This window comes from Eschscholzia californica, unplaced genomic scaffold (assembly GCF_041429995.1).
Source record: "Eschscholzia californica isolate CP2 unplaced genomic scaffold, dmEscCali1.0.p SCAF_2, whole genome shotgun sequence".
Lineage (NCBI taxonomy): Eukaryota > Viridiplantae > Streptophyta > Magnoliopsida > Ranunculales > Papaveraceae > Eschscholzia > Eschscholzia californica.
Window position 1 is genome coordinate 19,863,870 of NW_028238309.1, and position 11,598 is coordinate 19,875,467.

At 37.8% G+C, this 11,598-nt stretch overlaps 1 protein-coding gene across 1 annotated transcript; it reads right to left on the minus strand.

The window, feature by feature from the left end:
• Positions 1-9,457: 9,457 nt before the first annotated feature.
• On the minus strand, positions 9,458-10,671 carry LOC147556756 (uncharacterized). Its single transcript, XM_086658699.1, has 2 exons — positions 10,311-10,671; positions 9,458-10,128 (listed from the first exon to the last, which is right to left on the minus strand). Exons 1-2 carry the CDS (start codon positions 10,669-10,671, stop codon positions 9,458-9,460), a joined length of 1,032 nt encoding a protein of 343 aa, XP_086514825.1.
• Positions 10,672-11,598: the final 927 nt, after the last annotated feature.

Below are 11,598 nucleotides of genomic sequence, written 5' to 3' on the forward strand. Positions count from 1 at the left end.
GAAAGCGCTACTTCTCTCTGGGTCACGACGTTCGAGCAGCTGGGAAATCCTCCCTTTCCAGCCACGAAGCTTTGCAACGTTCTGATTGTTGAACGTACAATCTATCAAGGAGATGATATAAGATTAGGCAACAACATACATGGCGTACTCAAAATAAACGGTAACATACTTACGGGCGTCTTGCCAACGGGAAGGAATCTGACCTACACTTCGGTCACCGAACACCAGGTCACCACGTGCAAGAAAGTAATTAGTTTTCCACTTTCGGTTGGTATCCGACAAACCAGTGATTAGGATAACACCAGGATTTCGGGGCTTGATGACATACCGACCCTTGTCCCTAGAGTGACTCGCCAAGTGGTAGAAGCAGAGGACATCGCTCGCTGAAAGTTCTATACTTTGTAGGTAGGCCAACACTTCCAAACACAACAAAAGCCTTCACGCGCCAGGCATGAGCTGCGAAGGAGCTATCTCGTAATGATCTAAGACCACGTGAACATAGGGGGATGGGGAACCTAAACCCCATGGAAAAAGGAGTCGAGTACAGTGCGGTCCAGCCGCCATGATCCTCGTCAATTAGCTCGTCGGGTTGAGGAAGTCTGAGCTCTATAGAGTCGGGAATGTTATACATGAATCTTGCATTCTAAAGTCCATCCTCCGTAATAGTGGAGGTCGGGTTTTCAGATAAGCGCTTCAAGGATGCGCGTTTTTGCGTCAACATCCGCCTAAATTCAGAAGAGTCTGGCGCATGAGTCGGACCAGAGGAACTACCGTGCTGACGATGACTCATCTCAGAAGGCAAAGTCTGTATGGAAAATGGACAAGGTTTTAGATCCTACAACGACTAAGGTTAAAACACGACAAATGCGTGAGGCTAAGGAAGTGAGCAATAGTTGGCTTGGTGTGTGCATTCAGTTAATCAAGCCCAGTGATAATTCACTCAAGGTATCAGACCTAGCAGTAACTCACTCGAGGTATCGATCGTAGCGATAATTCACTCAAGGTCTCAAACCTGGCAGTAACTCACTCGAGGTATCGATCCTTGCGATAATTCAGTCAAGGTATCAAACCTAGCGGTAACTCACTCAAGGCATAGATCATAGCGGTAATTCACTCAAGGTATCAAGCCTAGCAGTAACTCACTCAAAGTATCGAGCATAGCAACAACTCGATCAAGGTATCTAACCTAGCAATAACTAACTCAAGATATGAACCTCAAAAACGCATGCCAACAAATAAGGAAAGTAACTTAGAAGATCAAACGCTATGAACATTCAAGAACGAATCAAGAACAATTGAAGAACATTAAAATTTCAATCAAAGAACTCAACAAAGTCAAGTAGGAAAGAGAAAAATACCTTATCAAGGTGAAGAATCCCCAGAATCTCTCTCCAAGCTCCAAATGGCAAGTGAAACAATGGTCTTTCACCTCTTTTTATAGGGTCCAACCCAAGGGGTACCCCCACACCTCCTTCCCGCGAGGTGGTCTTTCGCGCAAATACATTTGAACACTGATACGCGAAGAACATAGGCGTCCCAAGGACCCACGACATATCTGGGGCATACGCGGGAACCAAGTGGGCGACACCCAGACAAAACGAAGCGAAAAGATCTGATCGTCGAAACGAGGTGCAACAGGCCACTGGCCGTCCAAACGGCCAGCACGCAAGAAGGAGCTGGCCGTCCGGACGGCCATCGCGCAAGGGGAAGCTGGTCGTCCGGACGGCCAACGCGCAAGGAGTTGGTCGTCCAGAAGGCCAGCGCGCGCGCAGGAGAGCGCTGGTCGTTCAACGGCCAGCGCGCGCTGGGCGTATTCCAAACTCCCTGCGCGCGCCACGTGGTGTGTTCCTGTGCGCGTGCGCCACGTGGCGCGCTCTTGTGCGCCCGCGCGCCGGGGCGCTCTTGGCGCGCTTTGGACGCCCTGCGCGCCCCCATGGTTCAATGCTGCTTTAACATCCTCCGTCTCAACTCCTTCGAGTTCAATGCTGCTTTAACATCCTCAAAGGTTGTAGTTGTTTTTCCAGACATAAAAGAATCAACAAAGCTTTTGTATGATGGTGGCAGGGATGCAAGCAATAGTACTGCCTTATCTTCTTTTTCGAATTTTACATCTATGTTTGCCAAATCTAAGAATACTCGGTTGAGTTCATCCATATGGTGTTTCAACGATTCCCCTTTTAACATCTGTAAACTAGATAATTTCTTCTTTAGATACAAACGATTAGTTAGAGATTTCGTCATATACATTGTCTCCAGCTTACTCCATAGCCCATCGGCTGTAGTTTCCGTCGCCTTTCCCGCAGGACCTCATTGCTCAAACAGAGTAGAATCTGACGAGGAGCTCTCTCTCCATGAGATCTTCCTTCTCTGCTTCCGAAAGTGATTCAGCGAGTGCAGCCTTCCCATTCAACGTGTTCAACAGACCCCGAGATTAAAATCGTTACTTCCATCGAACTTCTCTATCTCGTATTTCGCCATCACAGAAACCTCAAAACCTCAGCTCTGATACCAGTTTGTTATGCCAATCGGGGTTAATGTGAACAATACGAGTAATCCAAGACATGCAATAGGAATAGTAAAGAACAATCAAGAATAGAACACATAATTTACGTGGTTCGGTTGGTGAGACCTACTCCACGGCGACAACGGCGCGATGATTTCCACTATGATAAGCAAACAAGTTTACACAAGAGATTCGTGAGATTGTGCTACTGATATCTCCCTGGGGTTTAGTTGATATAGCCACTGAACCCTAATCCCACCGTCTCACCGACTCTCTACAACCGACTCTCTCTACAACCGACATTATACACGGATAACACTAATCACCGATATAAGCCTAGCTTCCACATCTTAGCTCTGTCTCGAAGTCCAGCTCTGCCTCACAGCCATGTTTCGCATACCAGCTTCGTCTCAGTAATCAACTCCGCTAACGGGTCCAAAATTCGGCGTTTGTAAGCGGGTTAGCGGGTCATAAATCGGGTTCGATACTAATCCATATTCGAATCACTTCTAACATTAATTATCATCTCCCTAGTCCAGGTCGTGCCCAGACCACAATGACTCGAGTAGACTAGCACGTGAGTCGATAAGATAGTGTCGTTTCATGGGTTATAGGAATAGGGTATTCGAATCAACTTCGTGGGCGTACTATTAGGAATATACACTGGATAACCCTTAAACTGAGAAGCATGTGAAATAGTGATTAACGTCGAAACGCTTCTCATTGACAAGACTGGAGAGGTTCCTCAAAACATAAGTGTTTCTCTCATCTTATGTAAGAAATGTTTGACTTTGGTTCTGCCAAACGCCGTGCTGTCAAAGGAGGTTATAAAAGTGGATTTTGGGAAAGACAGGATAGACATGAAGTTGAGTGGGAGCACAAGAATAGATGGTGTCATCCTAATTACATTAGGAAAACGTGTCTCAATGCCGCTTGATGAGTAGCAACTGAAAATGCGTGGCCGCGCTCAAATGGATTAAAAGTTAATCAGTTGTCTTTGAAAGTTGTACTCATGATCAAGAAAGTCTGAAAGACGTGAGGTATCAAATGAGATACAAATTGTTGCGGGAATCGAGCATTGCACTTGTTCCAAGTACAAGTGGGAGTCTGAAAGATATTCCTTTGTAAAGAAGAAGTCCTTGAAAGAGATGTCCTTCGATCAAGAATGCAATACGAGCAATTTGTCGGATAGGAAAATTGATGAAGAAGATCATCAAGTATGGTTGATTTAGGGGTCATAATGTTTAGCTAGAAACCAACTACGATCATCGAATTACGAAGTAATTCGCAGCTAAAATTCGACCGGACCTTACATCGCATTACACATCAGAATGGCTATTTAATCGGATGATATGACTAGTGGGAATGAGATATATAATCATGGGAGAGTCCCATAAATATGTCTCATATGCTTAAAAGAAGTTTAGGCAACGATAGCACAAAAGGCCAGGCAAGCGGGATTTTGGGTCGGGGAACCGGGAAGGGTGTTTTGGGAATAAAAGGGCGGCCGACCATGATCATTGGGGTGACCTAAAGGGGCCGGCCAGATCTGGACAACTTCCTCGAGAAGGGACGGCCATAACTATTAAGGAAAGGAAAAATAGAAACTAGTTTCTATTTTTGACTCTTTCCTTAATCTTAGGAATCTAATTAGGGTTGGACTCTAACTTAGAAATCTATATAAGGTCTCTTAGGGACTTGAATAAGGTGTGGAATTTCTCTAAGAGCTTTCTTACTCTACCCCATCAAGTAGAGAAGAGAAAGTGAGTTAATTCCCAAAAGCTATCAACCAGTCAATTAAAAAAGAAGAAGTTCTTCTTGTTATCAAACCACCATTGGTGTTCTAGCTAATAAACAAGGTGGGAGATTAAGTAGACCATTCAGTGTCCCAAGTAGAAGAGCTACAATTGAACCTCTTGGTCTTCTTCAAAGCGATTACAAAGGTTCGAGGGAAAACTAGCGATTAAGGTAAATCTGTAACTCTTAGTTGATTAGATTATGCATGACCTTAGGAATACTAGTGTTTGACATTGGATGTCAAAGTAATCCACATACAACCCTAGTAAGTGATTTCATAACCCAACAGTTTTCAGAAGCAATGACCGGGAATTAGGAGGAGAAGTATTGTCCATCCAGCCAGAGCATCAATCAAAAGGACGATCCAGCGTCAAGGTGTGTATTAAAGACAGTGAGGCTGGTCTCATTGCTCAAGAGAGAAAGATAAGCTCTCCCTTCAGACTGTCAGACGCAACTTTTTCGAGATGACTAGCGCTTATTGGAAGAAGGTGTTGAATGACTTAAAGCGTGGGGATGAATTTTCTCGCCTTATGAGAGGCAACGGAAGCTGGGCTTCAAAGCCGCATAGGAGTGTGCTCGTTGCTTCAAGAGTCTCAAATTCAACTGATCATCAAACTTGATTAGGTAAAGACACTAAGTTATATAATTTCAGTGGTAGTGCCAAACACAAAGGATGTCAGGTTTTTCACTTTTAGGCTATATAAACCATTACAGTATGAACTCTGATATCAAAGTTAGAATTGCTTACAATCCATAGAGAAATAAGGAAAAAATGCAAAGATAAGTTAGAGATACATAAACAAATCAAAACAAAACTTGCAAAGATTATAATCAGATTTTTGGGGGAAAAACTTACCTCTTCGTTAGATTTGGCATATTTGTTGGAAGTGGTCCTCTTGAAACTTGAGTGACTAACCAAAGATAAACAAATGTGACAGAAGCCTAGGAGAAACTCGTTTTGAGGAACTCGATTTTCCACCAGATTTGGAGGGAAGAGAGAGGGAACTCAGTTTTCACACAAGATGAAGAAAGGGATTTAGGTTTTTAGATTTTGCTGGTTCTAAAACTTTTAATTGGACACTTATTTTTATTTAAAAAGGTTTTTCAAATAAATATGAAATATTTTGATGGACTTGTTTCTAAATTAGTGTCTCTTTACTAAAAGTGTCATAGTTGCTGGCTTCACGACATCCTTATAGAAAAGGATCAAGGATGACAACACATTGTGAAAATACCTACTAACAGTCGGACTCGATCAGAAGAATTGAAACGTTGATTCTCTATTGCGTGTATCGTGAGCAACGGTATGTAAAAATAATGCAACTTGTTCCTCGACCTTAACCGACCGACCATCAACTAAGGCATACACACGTAATCGCTCACACAAGTTATGAAACATTGATTTGCTCATCCTTAGTTGCTCGTGGCAAATTATATTACTCTCCATATACATTCTTCTTAAAACGTCCCTCCTCTCGGATTTTTTTTCTATAAGGGCTCTTTGTGAAGAGTTTTTTATATACTTTATAAAAATGAAGCACTACCACAACTTGTATAATTATCATTGTTATGGCAATAGCTGCCCGCTCACAATCTCTTACACTACGCATTCTACACAAACTATAACATTATAATTTTAACATTAAATTAGTTCAAAAATAATAAGTCTTATTTGATAGACAAGAAAAAATAGGTGTTTTCAGGTTCAAGTCATACTGTATGAACCAACAAATGTAGCTTATGTAATAAGCTAACGGCGGAGGCGGGTATCCATACAAATAAAAAATAATAGAAAAGATTAGTAGCTTTTCTACTACTAACAGAAACTAGTGCACTTTCCAAAAGCATCTCAATACATTGTGGATAGGGTAGCACCAAAATATTAGTGGTAGTTTATAGTAATATTAATCAATCTGAAGCTACCCTTTCTCTCTTTTTGAATTTAATCAATCTGTAGTACTACTAAAGCTCTCTCTCTCTCTCTCTCTATAAATTTTAATCAATATATACCACTATCCATCTCTCTCTCTAAATTTTAATCAATCTGAAGCTATGTTATCCATCTTTCTTGCTCTAAATTTTAATCAATATGAAGGCTGAAGTTCTTTACCATTGGTTTTTCATTCAAAGATGAGAGACAGTTTGGGTTGTTCCACTGTTATGTGTAGCCCTACTTTTTCTAGCTGACTCAAGTTCCGACTGACATTTTCTCTCTCTAGTATGCAGGTTCGACTTATTTTTTCCTTCTAAATTTTGGTATTAGCAAAGTGTAGTAAGAAACAAAAATAAATTCATTGAATAACTTTTGATTCTACTTTTTTTTTTGTAAGCTATGGCTAATAAGATGTTATTTCTTTTAGGGCCAGTAATTATAAGGCTCAAAATAGGGAGAGTAATAGGAAATAGTAGCCCAATCTTAGAAAATATTTGATAAAAAACCCACTTTGTAAAAATACATTTATAACCCTCCTTACACAAAATAGAGTCCATCCTATCCTGAATAATATTCCCGCCCAAACCGGTCCATGCCCTCGCGTCAGACCTGGGTAAAATAACCCAAAAGTTTATCTCTCTTCGTTCACTCTTCTCTTTATTTCTTACCTGGGAAATATATTCTTCTTCTCTCTCTAATCTCTATATTTACACTCTCACTAACATCTATTTCACTCTCCACATATTCAACTTCTCTCTCTATATTTACACTCTCACTAACATCTATTTCACTCTCCACATCTTCAACTTCTCTCTCTAAATTTCTAGACTTTTCATGTCCATATTCAAAGATCTATTATTTCCCGTCTACACTTACACTCTCACTAACATCATCTATTTCACTCTCTACATCTTCAACTTTTATCTCTAAATTTCTCGACTTTTTATCTCTATCTTTAAAGATTTGGTAGCATTAGTGAAGCATGCTGAAACGAAACATAAAGATGAAATGACGTCTTCAAAGGAGCGTCCCTCAAAGGTAATCTCCACTTTTCTTAACTCTTCTCGACTTCTCTCTCTAAACTTTTTGATTTTTCTTGACTCTTCACTAAATTATATTTTGCATGTGATATGGTGGAAAACATTTTTCAGCACGGTTTCAATTAGGTTGGCATATTTTGGGTTGGTTTTACCTGGTTCCTGTTTGTCTTAACGTTCATAACTTTTCACAGATTTGATGTTATTGTCGTTGAATATTCTTCGTTGCATTCACTAAACTATGACTTGTTTTGAACATATTTTAGAATGTTACATTCTAGTTTTGCTTGTTGAGTTTATGGTGAAAAATATTTTTCAGCAATAATGAAAATATGTTTGTATATTTTTTATGGTTGCAAGTGAGCAAAATATTTGTTGTGAACATATTTCAAGATGTATTTTGGAAAACACAATGGGATACATTTTTTTCGAGATCTTAGACACAATTTATGTTGTTATGAACATTTTTAAAATGTTTTAGGATTTAATTGTGGAACTTAAGGTGGTTAATTTTTCACTACAATAATGCTTAACTGTTTGAATGTTTAAGGTCGATTTCAATAAATTTATTTTGGATATTTCAAACAATGTTCTATTCTTCCATAATCAGTTGTTTGGTGGATAAATTTTTCCAGCAAATATCATAATTTGTTCGCATATTTATGAGTGCTCTATGTCATTCTATATATTATGTCAACATTTAAGTAAATGCTTAGACTTTTAATATAATTGTGTTTGCGTGTCAAAAATTGGTTGAAAATGAGTGCTCTATGTCACAAATTAATATCTGTTTGAAATAGATATTAGAATGTCGATACCATTTCTGCTTGTGATGCTAACATAATTTTAAATGTCCTATGCAAAGGTGTGTCTACTGTGAACAATGGTACAGGAAGGTTAGATGATAAGGAGATTGAAGTCGGAGAAAGAAGATCCCTGAAGGTGTGGAGTTGAAATCATACTGGAAAGAAGTTCCTCAAAGAAAAAGGACAGAAATGACATTCTTGATCCTTGAAGATAATAGGATTGAATGGAGATTGGAGAACTTTATAAACATTATTAACTATGTTTTTGAAATATGTTTTGTTTAATCGGAACATAAACCAACGTTCTAGAATGATAACTTACGTGCTTGCAGCAGAAACCATTTGATATTTGTCGGAATTATTTCAATACGTGTTGTATGTAATCAATATTTATTCTGAATATAAAAATGATGTTTTTTGCGTAGCATTTCAAACATGTATGGAAGATCAAAATGTGAACGCATTTTTTTTGGAGCAAGCATTTTCGAGTTTGGTCGCTGAATCAACATCGTTTCTACAACAAATTTCAAATGCTTAAAACACAATAAATTTTTGTAAGACACGAAATCTGGGTTTTGATGGTAACAGTTATAAAATTAAAGAAAGCATTTTTCAGTTTGCTCATTGTATTAACATCGTGCTAACAACATATTCTAAAATGCTTAAAACACCTGTCAATTTTTCTGTTAAACATCAACATCTGCCAAAACGTAAATTGTCTGTTAAACATTGATGTCACACGAAAATGTCACATTTGGAGAGCCTAACTTAGACTAATTAGTCCTTTTCGAGTGTTATCAATAATATTTTATATGTTTTTCTTGTTACGTGTCATTTTTGGAGTTAAACATGTAATTTGGAATAAAGAGAGCGAATTATCACTATGATTTCATGTGCCGAAAACAAGAGAAAAAGATTTCAAACAAATCAAATGACAACTGGAGTCAATGACGAGTCCGACGGTAAAAACGGAAGTTGAATCGGAGTTCGGATGGAGAAATTATGGAAGATGCAAGCCAAAGTCGTCTCTTGAAATTACTCCCTCAGTCCCAAAAAGAATGACCTAATTTCTATTTTGGTCTGTCCCATTTTAGTGTCCTCTTTCTAAAATTAAAGAAGACTATTTTTTGTACTTTCCAGTAATGCCCATCCATATTAGTTTAAAGACAAATTTGATAAGGATGAGTCAAACTTTTTATTCTTTCATTAAAGACAAGCTAACACAAAACCCAAGTTTCACTACAACATTTTTCATTTTTCTAGGTTACTTCTAGGAGAAAGAGTCACAACCATTAAATTATTTTTCATATTAAAACTACTACAATCAGAAAAGTAAAAAAGACAATAACAATTTTTTTTAAACACTAAATTCATATCCTTTTCAATCTCTGAGTTGCAAATGTTGTTTCACATTTTGCACTAGCTCAAAATCACATTCAAGTTGATTCAGAAGACAACCAATTCTTTCAAATCTCGCCTTTCCCATATGGGGTAATTTATAACCGTTTCCTCCAAAATTCTTCATTATCTCAACCATACAATTGTGCAATGTTAAAAAAGTATAATTGAGATTTTCATTAGGTAATTCTTCGAATGCTTTTTGTACGGCACCAACAAGCTCTTCCGTTGTTTTTGCGGCTTCTTCTTGTTGTAAAGATTGAATTGCACGAAAAAATCCAAGATCTAAAACATTTAAATCTGGACTATTAGGCGGTTGAAATGTTAGTTGGATGTCAAAACCATCTTTTGAAGATGCTTCAACAAACTCAATATCATCCACATCAATGTGAGGTCTAGCATTATCTTGTTGTATAAATATAGTCTTCGTTCGATCTTGAACAGGCCATTTAGCTTGAATGACCGGTAAAACTTTGTTTATCATACAATCTCTCATCACTTCTTTCGTTACTGATAAAATAGGTTTTGTTTCAAGTGTAGCTGCTAAACGATTTTTGCTACTTCTTTTTGCCGGTTCTTTATAAATGAAAGGAAAAATTCCAATCTTACCTGAAAATATACAATTTCTCTCGTCATCGAATCTTGGCCGAGCTACTGCAGTTAAGAACATTACCTTAGGAATAAATCGTTTACTCTTGCAAGTGCGTAAGGTTCATTTTCTTCAGGGAGAAGGTAGTATTTTTGTGATTCCTTTGTCAAATAAAACCATTTCTCGTCCATATGTACATAGTCATACATGTCTTTGAAAAATAAAGAATTGTTACTACCTAAATTACCTTCTTGGAGAGATGATAAACAAAACAAAAGTCTAGCTTTCTTATTTTCTTCTGTCAAATATGGTTTCAAAGCATTTGAATGTGGCGTTATAACACCCTCCTTGATTCGCCTATGAATTGTAGATTTACTTATATTTAAAACCTTTGCAAGAGACCGAATATTACCACATTGACGTAATGGAATTCCTGTGAATTTGTTAATGTCGATTTCAGTTCTTTTTCGACCAACTCGTGAAGCAAAATTGTTGGATACATCGGACATCGAAGCACTGTTAATATATTTCTTCCCTTGATTCCATATCCGACGTATAGTACTTGCACTAACATTGAAAAGTTCAGCAATTTTTTTTTTCTGAACCATATTTCAATCTTCCAGTCTCACTATGTTTCAATAATTCTTCAAAAATCACGTGTCGTTGTTGATTTGTTAGTTTTCTTCGTTGCAATTGGGAAGGATTACTTGTTTGATTATTTGATTTCATATCTTCAATTGGGAAGGATTACTTGTTTGATTATTTGATTCCATAGAGAGATTTTTGTGGATGAAGGAGGAGTAGATAGAATGGTTTCTGCAGAAACAAAAGAAGAAGCTTTTATTTAAAGGAAAATTTGGCACACAAATTTACAATCAGAAAAAGTAAAGTTCCATTTTGAAATTTTTAAAAATTTGAAAATTTTAAGATTTCAGCAAATTTTGGCTTCTAATTGCTGAATATTTGGAAAATTTTAGGAGTCACTTTTGAAAAGAAATTTGACCGACTTTGGTATAAAATTTTGGCGGGAATTGCAATTTTTAACTCAAATTTTTAGTTAGTTTTAGGTGAGTTCTTTGGGGCATAAAGAAAACTCTCTAGGGAATAAAGACTTAGTCAATTAATATTGATTTAGGGAACATATTTATCTTTTAGTCCAAAAATTCACTTGATTGTGTTTAGCCTCCTAATCTTCATCTTCATCCACACTACTCCTCCACAGCCAAACCACCACCACATTTTGGACCACTTTGCACTCTCATTTCCGACCACTTCACACACACTCTCTCTCTTTCTCTCACTGATTTTACTTTCTCTAGGTCTTTCTTTTTAGATTTTCTCTGGCTGCCCTAAACCCTAAACCGTGAGAGTAGACCGTAAGAGAGGGAAAGCTACAAACAGAGAGAGAGAGAGAGGATTAGGTGCCTGGGAGAGGAGAAGAAATTAATGAGGAGGGGAGAAGAAATTAATTAGTATAGGAAATAAGTTGATGAGACAGCAGAGTTGGTGGTGACCAAGTAATTGATAAGATTCTT

Excerpts from the sequence above, each read along its gene's own strand:
- LOC147556756 (XM_086658699.1), bottom strand. The coding sequence starts at position 10,671 with ATGGTTCAGAAAAAAAAAATTGCTGAACTTTTCAATGTTAGTGCAAGT. Across the intron at positions 10,129-10,310 it reads TTTATCATCTCTCCAAGAAG|TAGCTCGGCCAAGATTCGAT; the intron begins GTAATTTAGGTA and ends TCTTAACTGCAG.